Consider the following 23,962-nt stretch of genomic DNA (forward strand, 5'->3'; position numbering starts at 1 on the left):
ATAAATGCTAAAAAAGATGAATGGAAGTAAGCAGACCACAATCACACACAGTTTATGTAGTTGGATTGTGCAGCTTTATTTTATGACATTTAAGTAGACAGTATCATTATTCTCCTACAGAGGTTGTATGTAACCTCACCTCTTAGCCTATGTGATTATGGACAAGTGGGAAAAGAAGGTACAGGCTTAAATAGGTAACAGTATAAAAAGTCATAGCAGTTGTAATGACCAAATGACATAAAACGTATTAATATTTGAGTTATTACAAAAGAATTCACTTAAAATAGGATGATAGGTATGAAATTTTTACTTTTGGCAAAATACTTCTCATGAATTAAAATTAAGGGTTTGAAAGATTTTTTATAATGCGTTTATTTTTTGATGGGTAAAAACAGAATCAGCTATTCCTAACAGTGTTAGCCATTTCAAGAGTTATTAAGATGTTTACCATATTTTTAACCACACCTGGATCAGACATTACTTTTTTCTGTTTTTTTGAGAACTAGATACAATCTTTGCAGGTTGATGTATCAGATACTGTCACTGTGAATATTTAAGGGATGTGGCTTTGCGTATGACATTCAACAATACTGGAGAGAAAAAATGAACGAGGGTCTGGGACCAAGGTGAAAGCCAAGCATAAGTTTTCATAACAGGTTTCTTCATGCAGACTGCCAAGGCCAACACACCAGTCAGACAGACAGGCAGACAGACGAATACCAACACATTTCAGCTTAAACAGAAGAAAACAAAACAATTTAATAACTTTAGTAAATATTCTACCTGCTGCCTATTTGGTTCCCTTTAAATATCTTGTATTCCCAACATTTTTTTCAAAATCAGTTTACTTATTGATGATTTGCCTTCTCAAAGTCCATAAAGTTTACTTAGTATGCATAAGTACTTTAAAAAAAAGTAACTCCACACACATACATATATATATACACACAGATATATATATATATATATATATATATACACACACATATATATCATTTATAGCAAATGTTGATTCAGAGTCTGCAAATACCTTCTCTTACACTGGGTTAAAATCAGATCTTCAGTCTATCTTAAAAACGACCATAATCAGTGGAAATATTTTAAATGAAAGTAAATTTTACAAAAGCACAAAGTTATGAAAGCAGAATGCTTGCAGTGAATTCCACATGCTTGAAAAGCACAAGAGAGGTAGCGGTGGTTGCTACATTAAGTCAAGCCACTATGAATTTTTTTTCTTTCAGTGACACACATCAACTGAAAGCATTAAAAACTGAAAATAAAATTAAGACAAGAATAAGACCATGGGTGTGATAGAAAAAAATTGAAAATGGAAAAGAATTGTAGACATTCTGTATCTTGTCTATAAAGATCCTACCCAATAAATTTTGTTCCTTGAGGCCCAAGCTGCAGGATTCGGCTAACCAAGCTCTCACCCTCATTTACAGGGGGAGGATTGGTGGGAAGATGCAGTTTACTGAATAACATCCATGCAGCAGGAAGAGAAACAAGAAGGGGAAACTGTGAACAAACTGTCAGTCATGACAGAGCCTGCCTGGTTTGCACCCAAGTGCCACCTCAGAAAATAAATTCATTTTTTTCTCTTAAAGGACCAGATCACAATGGATTGTTTCCCCCAAAAATTATCATTAAGCAGACATGTACCCAAAATTGCCATTTATTCAATATGTCACGTGTCAGAGTGGTGCCTTGACTTCCACAGAGGCTGCTGGGGTTCCGTGCACTCACTGAGCAGAGAACATGCTTCTCGGTTAGTAAAAGCTTTGACCAGCAAACTGAGTTAAGGGAGTGCCAGCCTTCCAGCTTTTCACAGAATTACATAGCTTTGTGACCTTTGATTCTACACCAATGCTGTAATCGATCAAAATGGTCCAACTCAATAGATGTAGTAGTTAACTCCATAGATTTAATTTAATTGACAAGGGTAAAGAAAATCAAAGATGCAGTATAAGGGCCAAGATGAAAATTGACAAAATGACTTACCCTAAAAATTGTGCCCCTGCAGGACCCATTTCTACCAGTCTACTGGCTAATCCCTCTCCTTCCACCATGGGGGGTGGGTTGGCCAGTTTATGTCTCTTTACCAAACGGCAGGTGATGCGGGTGGGGGCCGTACACTTGCGTGGAGGAATGATAATCCTCATCCCATGGTGACGGCTTCCCCTCATGGAGCCCCCTCGAGCATCCACCATAAAGCTAACCAGAAACCTGCAGAGGAAGATCAGAGTCCGAGTCAGGGAGAGACGCAAACCATCTTCACAGTCAGTTCTGAAGTTAAATGTTAAAGTGACAGACAAGGTAGCTAGCATTTCCTCTCTTTAAGAATACACTGGAAGTAAATACCTCAAATATGCACTTGACTTGTGAACTGAGCAAAAGTGTAAAACATGACAATTTATTTTTGGTGGCAAACGGCCTCTGAACAGAAGTCAATCACTCTGTCGATGCTCAAACTAAAGGAAGAGTGAATGTTTCAAAGCTGGAATAAAAGCTGGCTATTAAAGGACTGTCTTGCATTTAAAAACAAAGTCCCCTAAACAAAACCACTGTATGTGGTTGCTGTGGGTGGTTTAAATTATATTCAAGGGTCATTGTAACTATACATGGTTTTAGCCATTTGCTGACTATGGAATCTCTTCCCCCAGAAGTTAAGATGAAACTCCACAGTATGTCTTAAACGTGAACAACTCAGAAAATAAATGTATATTTAATCATCCGACACTCTAATTTTTACTATTTTCACAAAACAGAAACGAATAAAAGCAGAAAGTGACTAAAGTTTTACTAAGGTAATTTTGATGGAAAGGGATTTAATCTTTTCAGTATCAATTTGACTTTAAAAAACTATTTAAAATAACCTACATTTGAGTATCTGTACAGAAATGCAAAAATTGTTGAACTGACTTTTTAGAAAACATCTCTATATAATTCTGTCATTGGCTGCTACATTAAAGCTAGGGAAGAAAAACTATCTGCTTGTGCTTGTAGCTATGAAGATGTAAAGAATTAACTGTCATATTTGGGTAGTATCTTTAAAAACTTTTTATTGGCATATAGTTGAATTATAATGTGTTAATGTCTGCTGTACAGCAAAGTGATTCAGTTACGCATATATATATATTATTTTTCATATTCTTTTCCATTATGATTCATCACAGGTTACTGAATATAGTCCCCTGTGTTAGACAGTAGCAACTTGTTGTTTATCCACCCTATGTATAATAGTTTGTATCTGCTAATCCCAAACTTATTTGGGTAATATCTTGATTCGTATCATATGTTCATGAAAAAAAGACCTCTGTGACTCCTCCCACCTTTGTCACCGGGTTGCAAAGCACTCTAGTAAACATAAACCAATGAGCCCAACATATGGAAGAGTGCAAGTCAGACCGGGGAACAGAAACACATATTTTTACATTTTGGTTCTCACATATGAAAATATGCTTATTCATGGAAGAGCACCAAATGTTGATATTTAGAAAACTGTCTGAATATCTACAGTATCTGGTGTGTGTATGTGGGCGTGGGGGTGGACAATCCCATCCATCAAAATCTGCTACTGTATACTCTTCTGTAAAACAGTTCTAACATCCCCCTAAATAGATTTCAGACCCTGCCTGGAAGTCTTAGCTGGAGATCCCTTCCTAAAGAGTGATGCTTCTTGACCTTGAAAGAGTAAATCAGCCCACCATCCCCATGGAGAGAGGCAGGTGCATGGGGATCACCTTTCAGCCCACCAGATTCTCAGAACCAACTGTGGTCATCAGTGAAGTCATCATCAACTTCATACCTTTTTGCTCATTTTGGATTTAGCCATTTTCCTCTGGATTAATGAATGGTTTTTATGTTTTGATATTATTGTATCTACTTTGAGAGACCGGAATCACAGGGATATTCAAAGTATGAGGGCAAGAGACAGACCCCTTCAAAAACAGAACAAAACAAAAAACAAAACTCCCTCCTATTAAAAAACAAAGATCCTTGTTCACTTGTACAAGTGTCCAGATGAACTGTCTCCAGTGCTGAATGATCCAGGGCTCCCTTGCAGCTACTCTGGGAGCCTTCATTTCCTTAGACATGTACAAGCTTAACAACCACTTTTTACCCGGTACTGAAGACAATGCGGCAATATTATAAGGAAGCCCAAGACAAAAATCTGATCTTTCCCAGCTTTTAGTAGTTAAAAAGGAATTTGTGGTTGGGACTAACAGTAACAGAATGAATGAGAAATGACTCAAGATAAACTCTGGGTTTGAAAATGTAGTTGTATTGGTACAAATAAACACTGGAATATTTACACTGAGAGGACCTTGCTCGCCCTGGCAACAAACAGCTGGTTCTCACTCACACACATAATATTCCAATCAGGTTTGTCTTGTTCACTGCTCTACCTGCAAAGCTGAGCATGATTCTCACACATAATAAGCACACAGTAAATGTTTATTGAATAGACCAATAAACAAAACTATTTTGTTAAGTGTGCTTAGAAATTGCCTAGGTCAGATTTGGTTACTAACATTGAAAAAAAATACGGAAAAATATATACATATATAAATACATGAAATATATATTATGGGCTTCCCTCATGGTTCAGACGGTAAAGAATCCACCTGCAATGCAGGAGACCTAAGTTTGATCCCTGGGTTGGGAAGATCCCATGGAGGAAGGCATGGCAACCCACACCAGTATTTTTGTCTGGAGAATTCCTATGGCAGAGGAGACTGGCGGGCTACAGTCTATGGGGTCTCAAAGAGTCAGACACAACTGAGTGATAAATTTCATTTATTTATACATATATAAATAAATGAAATATATATTATAGGTATATAATATATATACATATATACACTGAAGGTAGTGTAAGAAGGTTACCAGCGTCAATATAAAAATACCCCAGCTACAGAGAATATCAGAACCAAATGGAAAAACCATGGCTTAGAAGATTTTAATGACAAATTGGAAGAATCTCTTTCTCTATATTCTGCATGGCACCCAGCACATAGCTGGGGCTCATTACTGATTATTTATTGTTCTAAGGTTTTCAGCTTTATAGAGCCAAAAGACTGAGGAAATATGGGGTAAATGTTAAGCAGAATATTGAGTCCTATTATTCAATAACATCATGAAATACAGAAATTTGTTTTTTAAACTCCCTGGTGGTGCAGCGGGTAAATCATCTGCCTGCAATGTAGGAGATCTGGGTTCCATCCCTGGTTGGGAAGATCCCCTGGAGAAGGAAATGGCAACCCTCTCCAGTCCTCTTGCCTGGAAAATTCCATAGATGGAGGACCCTGCTAGGTTCTACAGTCCATGGGATTGCAAACAGTCTCACAGGACTGAGCAACTTCACTTGTTACATGTTGTATACAAAATAAAATTTCATGCACTATAACTTACAAAAACAAATGAAAAGGTAATACTGAATCATATTCATTGTATCTTATTAATATGTAAACTAAGGCAGGAATTCTACAAATGATTTTAAAACTAACACATGAATGTTTCTAGTTTTAGGAACAGCAGGATGACAAATGCTGATACACTTACAGACATTGACACAATCTGTGGGGAAAATTCACATAAATTAAAAATACAAAAAGGGATGAGTCACATAAAAGACACAGTTATCACCTTGAATCATACTGAGGAAGTGGAGAAGAATAGCTGCAAAATAATTTAGAAAGCAAATGGGAAAATTAATGTAAGATAATTAGAAGCAAGCAACAGAAAATGTCAATGATAAGCAAAGGAAAAATAAAAACCATCAGAAAACAAAACCAAGGCATTTGGCATTTGTGGGACAATTTGGAAAAAGATTTGCCTCATATGGCTATGTATGAGCTACTCCATAGACCTGGCATTAGTGAACTAGTTCCAAGTGTATACCAGTGTGTATTCTCCTTTTCAAATAAGCCCAACAGTTGCTGCTATTACTTTCCTTCCCTGAAGAAGTCTGTTGACTTCAATGAATTCAAGGGGAAGGAGAGATAAGTTGCATATTCAAATACTATACTGTGTCCAATGCAGAGGAATGCTCATTTCTGATTTTATTATCCCATCATGCCTCAGCTTCTCAATTTACTAAATTAAACCCTTGGACTTTTCTTTTCTATGTAGAGTACAAAGTGCTGGGTCTAGATTTTGGTAACATGGTGGCAATTCACTAAACTTGGTTCAAAAAACTCAATATGTTTGCCCACTGAATGAATGTATTCTGGGTGCTTTGTATTTTCCTTCTCAACTCTGACTTGTTTTTTTTTTTTTTTTGCTTTTGCAATTTTAGACCCATATACATCTACTATAAATCATGTAAATATTTTAAGCAGTTTAAAAATTAATATTACTATAATTAAGAATTTTTCTAATTAAATTAAAGAAATGCAATATTGATGATTCAAAGACCACCATGTAGTTTATAAAGCACTTGCACGTAAATTATTTCTGTTTAAAGGACATTGTGGTAACTTGTGTTTTACAACTGTGATGTTACAAGCTGTAATTGTGTAAGAATTTTTTAAATAATTTGTAGCATTACTCTGAGCTTAGGACTTTTCCTCTGTAAAATGGGAATAATGATAAAACTTATCTCAGTGTCATTGTAAGGTTCAAATAAATATTAAATAGTACATGTGAAAAGATTTAGCACAATGCCAGATATATGACAAGCACTAGCTGTGTTAGCCATCACACTTTATTGTAATTCAAAGCAGCAAAAAATACTTCATATGATATATAAGGCACGTCACATATGTTAATCATAGTTAATTTATTTACTTCAAAATGAATATGTACTTGTCCTGAATTACAATTAATTTATGGCCTAAACATCAATTTCAGAGGTGAAAATACTTTGAAATTTTCAAATTATTTCATTCCCATCTATATACATATCGATTATCCCAAGTTTTAATTACCTATTAGGCAAAGAACCCAATATCTAAAAATACAGTAATTATCAATTTAGCAGTTGAAGCAGGTCACCTCTTAGCTGCCTGCTGACTAACAGGGCGGCAAAGAGGAGCCTCTTTGATGTGGTTTTTACTATAGCTCTTCTGGTGTACATACATTGGTATATTTACTGTTTTTTTTCTTTAAAAAATTCATTTATTTAAAAAACTTTAATACAACTTCATTATAATTTTATTTCAGGAAAATAATAAACTCAGAAAAAAACATTTTAATAAAGTAAAATGAAAAGAAATGACTATACTAAAATTTTTTTATTGAAATGCAAAATTAAAGCCCTAAAAGTAGTGCCAGAATAGCCAGGCAGTTTTTATGCACCAGCACTTTATTAATTTCCTTTATAACACTGTGCTTTTGTCAATAAAAACAGATATGCAGACTTATCTAGAAAAGAATTTACTAATGATTTACAAATATATGTCACGTATACTCATTAATGAAGTCCTTTAGAAGATCAATATTTAATACATGTGAAACTTGCCAATATGAATTTATAACTGCAAATGATAAATGCAATGTTCATGTAACAGGAGAAGTGACTTTCTGTTACTGGGTTACTTACCCAGAATGAACAGGACTTGAGACAAGATTGACATTGTCCAAGGTATCTGCAGCCCAGCTGTAATGTCTAAGAGAATCTGAGTCAAACTCTCTTGTGAATGTTAGATGCTGAAAAATAAACAATATATTATGTCAGCAACTCATCCAAGACAGTGGTTTCTCTGCACCTATAAAATATACCTGTATGTCTCCATCAGTCCAGATAGTTCAATATTCAAAATAAGCATTTTCTTATAGTTGTCTCTTTTATCCTCAGGTGACCAGTTCCAGGACATCCCTCCCCAGCCTGTGCCTGTGGATACTAAAATCCGGGAATGCTCAAGTCCCTTATATAAAATAACCAGTGTCATCAGCCCTTTGCATCCACGGGCCTGACTGTATATTCCTCTATAGGTCTACATTGCAGTTTCAAAAATTAAAAAATAAAGTTCACTGATATGCTGTATTATTTCAGTCTTTTAAGAAACCACTTGAGTAACTGGCATGGCACAAGGAAGATCACAGAAGTCATTCTAACCACGATTTTAAGTACTTCAAAAATCTCTTAAGTTAATCCTATTCTCTTCTGAATCTCAAAAAAAAAAAAAAAAAAAAAAAATCAATCTTGATGACTTCTATTTCCAAGTGGGATAGAGAAGCCCACAGGAGCCTAGCGCTGTACACCAGGTAAGTATGGAAATCATCTATCTCTGCAGGCAGCAGAGAACAACTGAGGCGCAAAACTGGAGGACCTGTACTTGGAGAGGAGGTGACCTGCAAAAAGATAAGCTGACTTTTTGTTTCCATTTTTAACTTGGGGGCATTTGTCAATTACCAGTGCAGATGGAATCTGGGCTTTGTGCCTACAGGGGCTGCCTGCAGGGGAATACAAAAACCAAAAGAGTTTTGGTGGAGATCTGGGTGGCCTCAAGCACGCTACAGATTTCTGTTCAGAACATCTGCTAAATTCTGGGGCTGTGCAGAACAGGAAGCTGAAAAACCAACCTGAAAATTTCTGAAAGGCATAGTAGAGCTGTTGGGCAGTTTCATGAGAAAAAGATTCCGAGTTTGAGACTTAGAAAGGGAGGGGCCTCAAAGATCATACCAGAATTTCAAATAAGGACCCTGAAGGGCCAGAGACAGTTCAGAGATTGCCTGAGGCTTATCAGGGCTTCAAACCAGCCTCATTTCAGCAAAATCTTGATTGGATTAGAAGACTCAACCACCCCTCTATTTGCATAGCAGAGAGATAGTGACTCCTCTTTGAAAGAATATATCATCACTGGGTGTGTCACGTCTACAAACTTGTTTTTAATACATCATGTCCAGCATGCAATGAAAAACTGCCAAGGATGGCCAGAGCACATGAACAAAAACAGAAAAAGATACCCAGATACTATAAACGGATCCCAAGGTCATCCTGTATTTTGAAGGAAGCTTATAAGAACTTTCACTACAGTGATCCTAATAACTATGATTAGTATGTTTAAGAAAATAGAAAAAATAGAGAAAAATAAAGTTGGATAATTCAACAGAGCACGGGAATATGTGTAAGAAAGAACCATATGGGTCTTTGTCCAGTTCTCAGTATAATGTGGGTTCTTGAGTCGACACAACAGAAAACAAGGTTAGTAAACTGGAAGTGTAAGTGGAAAAATACACAAAATGAAGGGCAGGTTTAAAAAATTTTATGTTATATTGGACTATGGTTGATTTACAATGCTGTGTTAGTTTCAGGGGTTCAGTTTTATATATATACATATTCTTTTTCAAAGTATTTTCCCATTTAGATTATTACAGAATATTGAACAGAGTTCTCTGTGCTATAAAAAGTAGGCCCTTGTTGGTTATTTGTTTTGAATGTAGTAGTATGTGTATGTCAAGGGTAGATAGTTTAAAAGAATGAGAAATACAGAAAATGGTATGAGACGTAGAACACAGTGAAAAGTTTTAACGTATGTGTCACTGGACTCTTGGAAGAAGAGGAAAACAAAGTAGAGGCTAAGTCTGAAGACAGAATTGCTAAGAATGTTCTAAATCTGATGAAAGATAGTATTTCACAGACCACAAACGATATCAATCTCATTTTTCATCCTGGTAAAGATCTGCTTTCTATTGAAACCCCAGTAAGATGGAAGTTGAGTGTTAACTCACACATACACACACACGCACACAAAGAACATAAGAGAACACATCAGCAGAAAAACAAGGATTGGTTTAAAGTCTCTGTAAAAGTGATGTGATCCTCACAATCCTCTCACTGATTTATCTGTCGCCAAATAACTAACTTCCCTCCATCATCCTTGGCAGAAAGTTAGAGGTATAGAGACCAGAGGCAGAAGATTAGAAGGTTAAAGGCACCATAATGAAAATGGAGATTAATTGAAAGCCTATATACCAAATGTTCAGACCCAAACTTCTACCTTTACTGGTCTCCCAGATAGACAGTTAGGGATGGAGCCTGGAGGCTGAAAATGGAGTCTTCTCTGAAATTTTCCAGTGAAATGTTCCAGGTTCATTTCTTTAGTGGAAGTCACAGATGGCAAGTCCTCTACCATGCAGAGTACCCTGTGAGCTTAATACTCAGTCATCAAAAGGTACCCCAAGTCACTGTCTCTGGAGAGAAGAGGCTGAAGGTGTATATGGAGGTTCTTCTTTTAATCCAAATGAGTATGTCTGATAACAGGACATGAGTTTTGATTGGTGTGTATATTTGATAAGAAAACAAATTTTCTAAATTACTGTGAATTATAAAGAATAGCCCTGAAATCAAACTGAACAATAATTTAAATCAAACTGAACAATAATTTGTAGAGCACTTATGTGCAGTCACTATCCTATCCAGATCTTAGGCGAATGCAGAAATGAATGAGGAGCAGCTTTCTCTGCATTTAGCGAGAGAGGACACATCTGCTGGGTGGGTGTGTGATCAGTGATGTTCATAAAAGCTTATAGAACCAGGTTCCTAATCCCCAAAGAGCAATACATCACTTCAGAAAGTGACCACATTCTTTATGGTTTAACCAAAGATTAGATGTTGGCTTTAGTCTGGCCTCATTTACCAATTTTACTGACTTTTAGAGACCCCAAAGAACTGCCCTCCATGCCTAGTTGCTTCAATCGTGTCCTGACTCTTTGCGACCCTATGGACTATAGCCCACCAGACTTCTCTGTTCATGGGATTCTCCAGGCAAGTATACTAGAGTGGGTTGCCATGCCCTCTTCCAGGGGAGCTTCCTGACCCAGGGATTGAACCCCTGTCCCTTAATTCTTCTGCGTTGGCAGACAGGTTCTTTACCAGTACTGCCAACTGGGAAGCCCACCTCACCTCCAGAGTAGGGCAAAATATTTAATGTGAAGCAGTGGTGCTGCTTACTTAATTTTTTAGCAAACTAAAATTCCTACATTTGGGGCCTTAAGGTTATTTTCCAAAGGACCCATTTTTCTCAAGCTCTAATAAATAAATAATATCACTCCTCTTTGGTAATTACAGTAAATTATTTACCCTTGGTCCTCTTAGAAACACGCACTGGCGACATTAATTATTGAAACGATCAATTATATCACACAAAAAGGTAACACTGCCGTGATGTAATATGTATGCAGGCAGGAGTGTGCCGGCACACGGGGACCCCTCTGACTCACTCCTAGGTCCCTCACTCTCCCCACCCCTAGGAACTCTGTCATAACACAAATGAACCAGTGTACAATGAACAAGCACAAAGACGTGTTCAAAACAACTGGCCGTATGTCCTCATATTTGTTCCCGTTTTTTTTCCATAGAGTTTTGCAGAGGTTTATGGGCAGGCCTAACAATTTTAATAAGTGAAATACAGAAAAAACAAAAGGCTCTTCTCACAATGCATCCACTGAAATACAAAACAAGGCATGCCATCTGAACCTAGGGTTTTTATAGATATGAGGTGGTAGCTTCATTTCCAAGTTACGTGTCTCTGAATACTTCTTTCTACAGACTGGGCTTCTCTGGCGGCTCAGACAGTAAAGAATCTGCCTGCAGTGCAGGAGACTTGGGTTTGATCCCTGGGTCAGGAAGATCTCCTGGAAAAGGGAATGGCTACGTTCACTTAAAACGGAAATGTGCCGCTTGAACTGCTTACTTATTTTAATCAACAATATGAATTTCAAAATGTTCTGACACATCACTGCGCATGGTACCACAGTACCAGGAAAAACTCTTCTTCCACCTGGTTACTTACAGCAGACATTTAAAACAATAAATCAGACACTACATAAACAATGGTTGAAAAAGATGAGCTAGAGGGACTTCCCTGGTGGTCCAATGGTTAAGACTCCACGTTTCCAATGCAGGGCGCATAGGTTCAATCTCTGGTTGGGGGAACTAAGATGCCACATGCCGTGAGGCATAGCCAAAAAATTAAAAAGTAAAGACACCGTGCTTATTTAAAAAAAAAAAAAAAAAGATGAACTAGAGACGGCTCTCAAACTTCCCACAGCAAGTAGGGGTGTTCCCAGGGCTTAATGCAAAAGCCGGGCTTTAGAGCTGAGTCACAGACTTTGATTTGAAAATCATCTCTGCCATTTGTGAATAGAGAGCACTTTTCCCACTCGTAAGCTTTCCAGTTTGGAAAGGCTGCTCAATTGTGTCACCGAAGGCCTCACTCTGTGCCTTTATATTCACTGTAGCCCTGGAAATGTGGTTTATTTATCTTCATGGAAGATTTGGGAAAGGCAGCTGGGAGGCTCTGCTCAGATGCAGCTTTCACTCTTGTGGGCCCGAGCTTGGTCACAGAGGAGAGTCACCTGCTTTGTTCCCCACTGCAGAACTCCGTGAGGGGCTGCCTGTCCCGGGTCACTGATGCTGGCCACTGGGTAGGGGGTCTGCCCAGGGGTGCAGTTACAAAGGCCCACTTGGGTCAGACACAACCCTCAAGCTGGCCTCCACCAGGAATGAAGAAGATATTTTGCCTTTGACTTTTCTTTTTCTTTACTTATTGAAAGCCCCCTTGGAGATGCTCGAACACTACTTGCTGGTTTTAGGATCCTTAGACTGTTTCTTAACTTTTCTCGGTCTGAGTTCCCTTATTTTCAAATTGATGACTGGTTGATATGAAGATTAAATGAAAATGAACACCTGAGATCAGGCACCAAGGCCAGTGTTGGCACGGTATAGTCGTTTCTACTTTTCAAAGACTTTCAAAGTACGGATGTGTAGTTGCTTCTATTTTTCCTTTCTTTTTTGAAAGTCACTTCTACTTTTCAAAGGACTTTTATTTATATGAGCCCATTTGTTAAAATCTGATAATGTGTGGAGAAAACACAGCAAAAACAATTTCAGCACTAGGACTGGCCCTTTACAATTATAGACACAGGATGCCTATATTAAATCAACAGACCCCATTCAGTTAGAAGAATGTATCTTCTAAATGCCTTAGTCTTATTTAAATTTCTATGTTAACAGCAACTCTATCAACTCAATGTTAAGGACTGTCCTAGGCCTTTACGTTAATGTGTTGTTTGAATCCTCAGGACTGAGTAGCCTCAGGAGGTAATATCACACCATTTTACAGATGAGGAAACTGAAGTTCAGAGAGGGATTTCAAGAAATTGATAATACAAAGTATATACTCAGTACCTAAAACGCTATGTTAAGGAAAAGTTCACACTGACTTAAGACCTTTTACTCCCCAAGTCTAAAATGATTATGATTAAGCACATCATTTTTCATCTTGGAAGTGATGTCAAGGATACTATTAAAACCAAAATGCACATTATTCAGTAGAGTCTAAAACCTGACTAATGATGATATCAGTGTCTCCAAGAGCTTCATGCTTTCCCAAAATAGTTTCTCACCAGCCATATTCATCAGAGCAAAGAGGAGAACAAGTACACAGTGGCCTCACCAATGAGGATGCCCCCAAATGCCCAGGACTGGAAATAAATGTGCGGGCATGGAAGAAAAGAGTCAGGAGAAAAGAAAGTATTTGCAAGGAAAAGAAAGAGAAATCCAATTAACTCCAGTATTGGCTAATTCTCCAGGGTGTGGGCAGTCAGACCGTCACCCCCACTGTCAGATGACACCAGTTAAGGTCCGTCAGTGTGGCTGCCCCTGGCAGGAGGTCATCCGGTGGATGCTGCTAACGTGAACGGCACCAGGTAAAGCTCACAGCAAGAGGTCACAGGCAAAACTCAGTGCGTCTAATCGGAAAACCTGTAAACATGATCTAGTTGAGAAACAGCTAGATGATATAAGCAGCCTGGGCACCCGGGAGAGCACAAGCTTGTCAAAAGTCATTACCCAGCACTTAGTGGCTTTAGTAGTTAGAGTCGGACACAACTGAAGCGACTTAGCAACAGCAGCAGCAGCAAGATAACTTCAGCCTACAACCACATGTCAAACAGGGCCAGGGCAGGGGGATCCCCGTGGGTGTCAGATTCCCTAGACAGAGAATAGATGACTGGGTTTGAGGTGGGCTCCCTCACTTCATAGCCCATGAGTGGCAAGTCAGAAACCCTCACTGAACCTTCATTTCTGCATCAGAGTAGTGGTGGATAATGTTAACTGTCCCAACTTACTGTGAGAATGCAATGACCCAAGGAGTGTGAAAATGGTGTGAAAATTCTAAATTGCTAGGTAAACAAAAACACAGATAATAATCATCCTGATACTCCCAGATCTTTTATAATTGAATCGATTTCTTAAATTTATGTAATATTGCAGCCCCTTGTGTAGCTTTTTAGGCTGGCGTATATTTTTATTAGACTATAGGTAGTAGCCTGCTGGATTAACAAACATTAAGTGGCATTTTGGTCACGACAAATTCTGGTCTACACATCGACTCCTCCAGGGGACTGTGCTTCACTCAGGCTGCCGTTCTCCGCTTCTGACAGTGGCAATGTGGTCTCAGGGGCGGCAGCAGAGGGGCTCAGGCAGTCATCAGATCTGTTTTACTCTCAGCCGGACCGCCAACCACCACCTAATGTGGCAATGGGCACGTAAAACGCTCCTTTCAGCCCCAGGCTCTTTGTCTGTGACGCAGTAATGAGAATACTTGGTCCATGAGGTGGCTGAATACATGGAATTAGGAGACGCATTTAATAAAAGGAACGGTGGGTGCTGCCCTGATTATTGTAATGATTGTGACCTATGGCAGATACTGAGCGAAACGGAAAACTGAAATACACAGCAGGTCTTTTTGGACATCTACCACAACTACCTGGAAATATCTTTTAAAGAAATGGATAGAGAAGATTGTGGCACAGTGGGATATTGCTTAGCCATAAAAAGGAATGAAACTGTGCCATTCACAGAGATGTGCATGGACCTAGAGACTGTCACACAGACTGAAGTAAATCAGAAAGAGAAAACAAATATTGTATAATAATGCATACGTTTGGAATCTAGAAAAATGGTACAGACGATCTTACTTGCAAAGGAGAAATAGAGACACAGATGTAGAAAACAAATGAATGGATACCAAGGGGGAAAGGGGATGAACTGGGAGACTGGGACTGACATATACACGTTACTGTGCATAAAATGGGGAACTGGTGAGCACCTGGTGCACAGCACAGGGAACTCTACCTAACGCTCTGTGGTGACTTGAATGAGAAAGGAGATCCAAAGAAGAGGGGATATGTGTATTTTTTAAAAAAGAAAGAAATGGATTCCATCTTAAAACAAGCCTAATTCATAGTAACAGAGGCTAGAGTGGTGGTTACCGAAGGCTGGGGTGGGGGCCGGTTGAGGAAAAGAGGAGATATTGATCAAAGGGAACAAACTTTCAGTTATAAGATGAATAAATTCTGGAAACCTGAAGCACAGCACAATGACTGCAATGAATAAAAACATATCAAACACTTGAAATTTGCTAAAAGAGTAGATCTCCAGTGTTCTCACCACACAGCAAAAAATGGTAATTATGGGAGGTGATGGATGTGTTAATTAGCTTGACCATGGACATCATTTCACAATGCAGATATATTTCAAAACATCATGTACACCTTATAAATGGATTCCATAAAAGAAAAGCTGATTCAAGCAGAAAAATAAAAATTAAGAGCTTACTAAACCGGGTCTTTTTCCAAAGTATTTCTTTTCTAGAAATCTTATTACCCATAAGACTTATTTGAGACTAGAATACAAACCAAAATGAAGATGGATTCTAAGGATTTCCAAATCAGATTGATTTTAAGAAAATTTAGCAACCACTTTAACAAGAGAAGGTGAAGTCAAGGTCAGCATAGAAGCTGAGAATGTTAATACATCAACATCCGGCTCAAGACGTCTAAATGAACTGTACTACCTTAAAATTACAACACCAAATTCTCTGCCTTAAAAAAAAAAAAAAAAAGTCTGTAATCTTGCTGACCAATCTGTGAGAGGTGTTGAGTGGACCACCTGAGTAATGCTGGCAAAGCACTTTGAAGAGGAAAAAGCAGCACATTAAACGCTGCTAGTTGAAGGTGCTTATCTTTCAAGGACTATCTCGAACAAATTTTTAATCTCAGGCTAGTGACCTTCTGCCACCAGGTACATTTGTGAGAGCCCTTTAGAAATTAGCTTAAAGGAAAGAAACAGGAAAGTTAATCTGCTGAGGGAAGAGGGAGTGGGCAGGCACGGGTAGAATGGGGTTGGCAAGGACAGTGGGAAACATTATTAGCATAGCCAGCCTTTTGGGTTGGGCACTTTTCTCCCTATTACTGAGATCATGGAAAGGGTGTAGGTCTTAAACAAATAAATAAATGTGAATTTCTCCCAAAGAACTCTCCAATTCACACATTCCTTGCTAGTATATCAAGTTGTACACAACACAGTACATAGCTAAGGATACATGAGACCATCCTCAGCCTCACAGAAGACCAAGTGCAGCTCAAAGGATCTGGAATCCTAGGCAGGGAGATAAATGAGAAGAGTTAGGGCGTGCCCACAGTGTGACAACTGCCTCCAGGTACTGGGAGGCTACTGGGAAGCCTCCAGCACTGACTCCAGAATGATCTTCACAGGGACCCAACAGCCAGTGTAACTGTGTGCATATTGCTCGAGTTACACCTTCTAAACCGGTCACCCTTGGAAGCCCTGCTATCAGCCCCCTGAGACACAAAGATTGTGGGCAGATCAGGTCTGAAGAAGGAAGTCTGAAAGATGAGAGCAACCTAATTGGAGATGGACAGGGCCCTGCATCTGCCCCATTTTCCTCTTTTTGTAGATGCACGTCTGCAACCTCAGATATGCAGATCATCCCACTCTACTGGCAGAAAGCCAAGAGGAACTAAAGAGCCTCTTGATGAACGTGAAAGAGGAGAGTGAAAAAGCTGGCTTAAAACTCAGCATTCAAAAAACTAAGATCATGGCATTTGGTCCCATTCAGTTCAGTTTGGTTCCGTCGCTCAGTCGTGTCTGAGTCTTTGCGACCCCATGGGTTGCAGCACGCCAGGCCTCCCTGTCCATCACCAACTCCTGGAGTTCACTCAGACTCACGTCCATCGAGTCAGTGATGCCATCCAGCCATCTCATCCTCTGTCGTCCCCTTCTTCTCCTGCCCCCAATCCCTCCCAGCATCAGAGTCTTTTCCAATGAGTCAACTCTTCGCATGAGGTGGCCAAAGTATTGGAGTTTCAGCTTTAGCATCATTTCTTCCAAAGAACACCCAGGACTGATCTCCTTTAGAATGGACTGGTTGGATCTCCTTGCAGTCCAAGTCACATTACCTCATGGCAATTAGATGGGGAAAAAGTGGAAACAGTGACAGATTTTATTTTGGGGAGGGCTTCAGAATCACTGCAGACTGTGACCACAACCATGAAATTAAAAGACGCTTTGGCAGAAAAGCTATGACAAATCTAGACAGCATATTAAAAAGCACAGATACCACTTTGCCGACAAAGGTCCTTATAGTCAAAGCTATGGTTTTTCCAGTAGTCCTATAGAGATGTGAGAGTTGGACCATAAAGAAGGCTGAGTGCCGAAAAACTGATGCTTTTGAACTGTGATGCTGGTGAAGACTTTTGAGAGTCCCTTGGACAGCAAGGAGATCAAACCAGTCAATCCCAAAGGAAATGAACCCTGAATACTCATTGGAAAGACTGATGCTGAGGCTGAAACTCCAATACTTTGGCCACGTGATGCAAAGAAATGACTCTTCGGAAAAGGTCTATTGGAAAAGACCCTGATGCTGGGAAGGCTTGAGGGCAGGAGGAGAAGGGGGCAACAAAGGATGAGATGGTTGGATGGCATCACCAACTCAATGGACATGAGTTTGCTCAAACTCTGGGAGATAGTGAAGGACAGGGAAGCCTGGTATACTGCAGTCCATAGGGTTGCAAAGAGTTGGACATGACTTAGTGACTAAACAACAACAACAGATGCATGGCATCTGTGTCACCAGAATCAAAAGGAAATGAAAGGTTTTGTTAGAGATCAACTGGCAAAGAATGTCTTTCTCTATTGTTTGACCTTGCTGAGCAGCTTGTAGAATATTAGTTCCCTAACTAGGGATCAAACCTGGGCCCCCAGAAGTGGAAGCACAAAATCCTAACCACTGGACTGCCAAGGAGTTCCCTCATTTTCTTTTTATTTAGTTAAAATTAGATTTATTCCTGGAAAGAAAGCATAAACTAACATAATCTCAAGGTTGAGCTGCACTTTGAAGTGCTAGAAGGCTTTCTACATTGCCCTTGATAGGTGGGTGTTCGGGCCAGATTTGACCATTACCAATAGCCAGCATTCAGCATTCCAGAAAAACATCTACTTTTGCTTTATTGATTACGCCAAGCCTTTCACTGTATAGATCACAACAAACTGGAAAATTCTTCAAGGGATGGAAATACCAGACCACTTTACCTGCCTCCTGAGAAATCTGTATGCAGGTCAAGAAGCCACAGTTAGAACCAGACATGGAACAACAGACTGATTCCAAATTGGGAAAGGAGTACGACAAGGCTGTATATTGTCACCCTGCTTATTTAACTTCTATGCAGAGTACATCATGTGAAATGCCGGGCTGGAGGAAGCACAAGCTGGAATCAAGATTGCCAGGAGAAATATCAATAACCTCAGATGTGCAGATGACACCACCCTTATGGCAGAAAGTGAAGAGGAACTAAAGAGCCTCTTGATGAAAGTGAAAGAGGAGCGTGAAAAAGTTGGCTTAAAACTCAACATTCAGAAAACTAAGATCATGGCATCTAGTCTCATCACTTCATGGCAAATAGATGGGGAAACAATGGAAACAGGGAGAGACTTCATTTTCTTGGGCTCCAAAATCACTGCAGATGGTAACTGCAGCCATGGATGGCATCACCAACTCTATGGACATGAGTTTGAGCAAGCTCTGAGAGTTGGTGATGGACAGGGAAGCCTGGCGTGCTGCAATGGGGTCACAAAGAGTCGGACACGACTGAGCAACTGAACTGAACTGAATACTCAGCATATTAGTGAGGACAGAAACCCGAATTAAACTGGCTTAAAACCTCAGTGGGTGGGGGCAGATTGAGATTAATGTACTGGTTTATATAATGGGAAAGTCTGGGTGGTGCAACATCAGGCATGACTGGATCTAGCTACTGCCCAAAAGATGGTAGGAATCGTTCACCTTCATGCTCCATCTCTAGCCCTCTTTGGGTTTATACCACCTTTCAGTTTAGCAACCCCAAAGGCTGCACAAACTCTCATTAGACTGGCTGAGATTTTATATTTCACCCCTATTTATTTATATTTCTGGCTATTTAGTATCCTCTAAATAGCCAGAATCGAGGCCCATCCTTGGAGGAGAGGAGAGGGAGGAACTCAGCCCCTTCTAAATGACACCAGGTGGTGCCCGTGGTAAAGAACCCGTCTGCCAACGTGGGAGACATAAGAGACGCGGGTTTGATCCCTGGATCAGGAAGATACCCTGCAGGAGGGCATGGCCACCCACTACAGTATTCTTGCCTGGAGAATTCCATGGACAGAGGAGCCTGGCAGTCGATAGGATCGTAAAGAGTCGAATGCAACTGAAGTGCCAGCACCCCGCACGCATGGGTTAAGGTACAGGCGTAGGAGCATCAGATGCTGGCACTGTGTCTAAAGAGAGTGGGCTGGGGATTCTAAGTGCTTTCTGCTCTTATTCCATCTTTGAATAACTACCAGAAATCATACTGATTTGAATGTTTCTGCCTACAGTACACATCGTGACAACTTTTAGGGTCATTCAAAGGAAGTGTAATTAACTGGGTAGCCTTCACAATATTTTTAGACCACTATTACTTTCTACTTCATATCTATGTCAAGGTCAACTATTTCCATTCCTTTTAATGATGCCTTCTATGCCCTAATTTTTAGTATAATCATTTTCTCCATAATTTTCATAACTTGTTGCTGAATGTAAACTGGAAATGTTGTCAGTTCCTTTTAAAGTACATTCAATAAGAACTTATTACTAGAATTAGAAACAAGCGTAATAAAGAACATGTGTCTAAATATAATCTTTCATGCCAAAAAAAAAGCGAATGCAGAGGATGACACCACACCCATGTTAATACTAACAAGTCTGAGATCCTGGAGGGCAGAGTATAATGGTCTTAGCTGACTCCTTTCCCACATGGAGCAGTGGAGACTGAGAGTGGAGTAGTGTTAAATATATATGTATATTTGAGTCACTCTGCTGTACAGAAGAAATTAAAGCAACACTGTACATCAACTAGACTTCAATAAAACTTCCTTTAAATAAAGAAGGCAAAGAGAAGGCACCATGGGGCCCTATGGCTACTGACTCTGCCATTTATCAGCTATGTCTCCTGGGGTGAGTTGCTTCAGCTGCTTGTACCCCAGTTTCTTCATCTTTCTGAATTTCTTTTACTTGTTCTTTTTAAATTAATTTTTATTAGAGCATAGTTGCTTTACAGTGTTGTGTTAGTTTCTGCTGATAGCAAAATGAATCAGCTATGGCTTTACCTAATCCCTTCTTTTTTGGATTTCCTTCCCATTTAGGCCACCACTTCATGTGACTCTTGATTGCAAAGTGAAGGTAAGGTAAAGAAATGTAGAGTTCCTGGATAACCCAGTATTACAGTACAAAAGAGTCCACTCTCAATATCCATGGGGGATTAAGTGGTTTATGGACTCATCATGACTAAGACCCAGCAGGGCAGGGGGATGGCTTCCTTCTCCCAACTCTGCTCCTCAGCGCTGGCCTCCACACCTGCCCTCAAATCTGCACAGGTTCTCAGGAACCTGGGGTGGCAGGCCTGTGCTAACCATCCTGGGTCTCAACTCCACTTTAACTGTGGTTAATGTGCAAACTGATTAATCAACAGCCAGATAATAAAGAGGTAGCTGTGCTCGTATGGGTGAGCTCTACTGTTGCAAAAAAAAAAAAAAAAAAAAGAAATTCATGGTGAGTTAATTTTTATTCATTTTTCACCTTTACTTGTCAAAGCAATTTTAACTGGGCAATGATAGTGCAGTTTTAAATCTGACACTAAATCATATATCACTGCTTTAGGAGTTATAAATATTTAAGATTTCTTGCATGCTTTCAGACAAAATCAACACAGTGGAGAAACTCCATTTTAAAATTTTACACATGCAGATTTTGAGACATGATAGACATAAACTAATATTTTTTGTCACTTAATTCTAACAAAGTACTTAAATGCACTTCTGAAGTAAATGCTCCTCATGAGTCGTGCCCAGTGTAACTAGCCTCTTTCCTCTGAAATAAAGCCTGTCTTTTGAGGAATTAGTCTTTTTTTTCTCTTCTGTAATAAATGAGACATTAGGGACTAAATAAGTTGCTATACCTCTTTCAGAATTTGTCCTCCCCTTTCCTCCAAATTCTTATTTTATACAAATAAAAAAGTTGAAAAAGCTGTATAAGTAATACTTATAGGCACTCAACCTAGATTCAACAGTGAGCATTCTGTCATATTTGATTTTCTTCTCTCTCTCCATGCATATACACTTTTGGCTGAACCATTTGAAAATCAATAGCGGACTTAAAGATCACTTTATTATTTAAAATTTCAACATGCCTACCCCTGGAAGAGAGATATTCCCCTGTATAGCTTCAATACTATTATCACTGCTAGGAAAATGAACACTAATTTCCTAATAGCATAGCCAGTGTGTTTTCAAATGCCACCAACTGTCCCTAAAATGTCTTTATGCCATTCGTATCTTTTTTCCAAGGCTCCAGTAAATTTATCCTGGAGTCATGTGATGTGTTTATTAAACATGCTAGTTCCATGAGAAATGCCTGTCAGACCACAGATTCTCTGTAGCCAATGAAGAAAGCAACCATCTGCTTCTGTAGTTAGCAACTTAATCATTATTAGTAAAAAATGTGAAGGTATCCTAAGCTCCCCTTTCTTCTGACTGGTCTACAGTGGGGTTTGTCATGTCCACAGAGGTGTTGTTGAAACTGGGGCAGCAACAAACTTTACAAAAGAACACCAGCTTCACCTCAAAAGTTTCTCTAGCCTTCATCTCTTTTTCACAAATCCTTCATTCTGAGTAAATGCCGCCCCACCCTTCTGCCTGATTAAGTAGATCTTGGTAGTAGTTAGCAGGTAGTGGTGTGAGAACCCTCAGAAGCCTGTTTGTAGGCTTGTAGCATTGCAAACATTTGCATTTTCCTTAAGGCTTACAGGCAGAAACTGAGAGACTGATAACTATGGTGGTAAAAGGGGTGGTCATGGGGGTGGAGGTGATGGTGGTGGGGATGGGGTCATGGGGGTGGAGGTGATGGTGGTGGGGATGGGGTCATGGGGGTGGTGGAGGGGATGGTGGTGAGGATGGGGTCATGGGGCGGAGGTGATGGTGGTGGGGATGGGGTCATGGGGGTGGTGGAGGGGATGGTGGTGGGGATAGGGTCATGCGGGTGGAGGAGGTGATGGTGGTGAGGATGAGGTCATGGGGGTGGAGGTGATGGTGGTGGGGATGGGGTCATGGGGGTGGAGGGGATGGTGGTGGGGATGGGGTCATGGGGGTGGAGGGGATGGTGGTGGGGATGGGGTCATGGGGGTGGAGGTGATGGTGGTGGGGATGGGGTCATGGGGTGGAGGTGATGGTGGTGGGGATGGGGTTGTGGGGGTGGTGGAGGTGATGGTGGTGAACTCATGGTGATGATGGTGGTGGTGGCCTCCATTTCAGGCCCTTGCCCCTATATAAGTATATATTCAGAAATATAAACCATAATTAGGTTCAGTGGAGGATCTGCTATTCCATGATAGAACTAGGCGCATTTGTTATATAACAGCAAAGCGTTAAAGGACTCTCCTTTCACTTGAAACTTTGTAAGTTCTGTGGGGTTCTCTTAGAGCGTAGAGAATTTCAGCTATTTCTATACTCAGAAGTGTTATCAATATATCCACTAATATTTCATTTCAATTGGGAACATAAAGAGATCAGAATCACCCAACTAGGAGAATGACCACAGCCAACCAAGCATAAAGTTTTTCAGAAAACCACAGCCTAGGCTACACTTTACACCTAAGAGCTTAGCTTCATTATTTGAGATAAGTGCCTTCTTTGGTGCTAACACCCACTTAAATTATGGCATGCACCTATAATCATTCTACAAACGGTGTTTTGTTTGACCAAACACTGAATAGCCATTGTAGTCATCTTTGTAAGGCCTGCTTGATAAGAATGTTCTAGAGAGTATAAAAGTGTTAAAATATGTACTGTGGGGGCTTCCCTGGTGGCTTAGTGGTAAAAGATTCTGCCTGCCAATGCAGGAGACACGAGTTTGATCCTTGAGCCAGGAAGATCCTGGAGCATGCTGTGAGCAGCTAAGAACCACAACTACTGAAGCCCACGCATCCTGGAGCCTATGGTCCTCAACAAGAGGAGTCACCGCAATGAGAAGCCTGTGCATGGCAACTAGAGATTAGCCCCCACTCACTGCAACCAGAACGAAGCCCACACATCAACGATGACCCAGCACAACCAAAAAGAAAGAAAGAAAGAAAGAACTTTAAAAAAAAGCTTTAAAAAAATATGTACTGTGGTCCTTGTGAAGTACCATGTACATCTGTGTTTCTGGAAGTCAGCATATCCAGACAGGTGGGACCACCCCCCGCCAATGTGTGGCTACCTAACTTGGTGATGATAAATGTCTATTATTTATTCATCTGTCCCAATTTACCTTTATTATGTAGTGAATCAGTAAGTCCAGCATAATTTCACCATGTCATTGTTTAACTATTATAGGCCACCTTCAAACTTAGTTTTATGGTCCTAACAGTTTCATCCATTACCAGCTCCTGACTGCACATTTAAAACCAGGTATTGTGTGTATCTAGACTAATGATCCATCCTGAGCCCATAGGCAGCAAGATTCTGTTCCTAGGACTTCCTACAATAAACCAGTATCTATTGAGCCACAGCTATTGGAAAGAAGACATTGCATAAATACCAGATTAACCAAACAAAGATTCTAGCAGAAAGCAAAATACTAGCACATCTTGAGAAAGC

The 23,962-nt window shown here is 39.9% G+C and overlaps 1 protein-coding gene across 4 annotated transcripts in view; it reads right to left on the reverse strand.

The window, feature by feature from the left end:
* The window catches only part of ANK3 (ankyrin 3), a 365,564-nt gene that overhangs the window by 80,519 nt on the left and 261,083 nt on the right, over positions 1–23,962 (reverse strand). For all 4 annotated transcript variants that reach the window (XM_055589804.1, XM_055589787.1, XM_055589801.1 and 1 more), the window contains 2 exons: positions 7,547–7,653; positions 2,002–2,226 (listed from right to left, as the gene is read on the reverse strand). In XM_055589804.1, the coding sequence (XP_055445779.1) occupies positions 2,002–2,226; positions 7,547–7,653 (332 nt within the window). The remainder of the gene's footprint in view (positions 1–2,001; positions 2,227–7,546; positions 7,654–23,962) is intronic.

This window comes from Bubalus kerabau, chromosome 1 (assembly GCF_029407905.1).
Source record: "Bubalus kerabau isolate K-KA32 ecotype Philippines breed swamp buffalo chromosome 1, PCC_UOA_SB_1v2, whole genome shotgun sequence".
In the NCBI taxonomy this organism is placed as follows: Eukaryota; Metazoa; Chordata; class Mammalia; order Artiodactyla; family Bovidae; genus Bubalus; species Bubalus kerabau.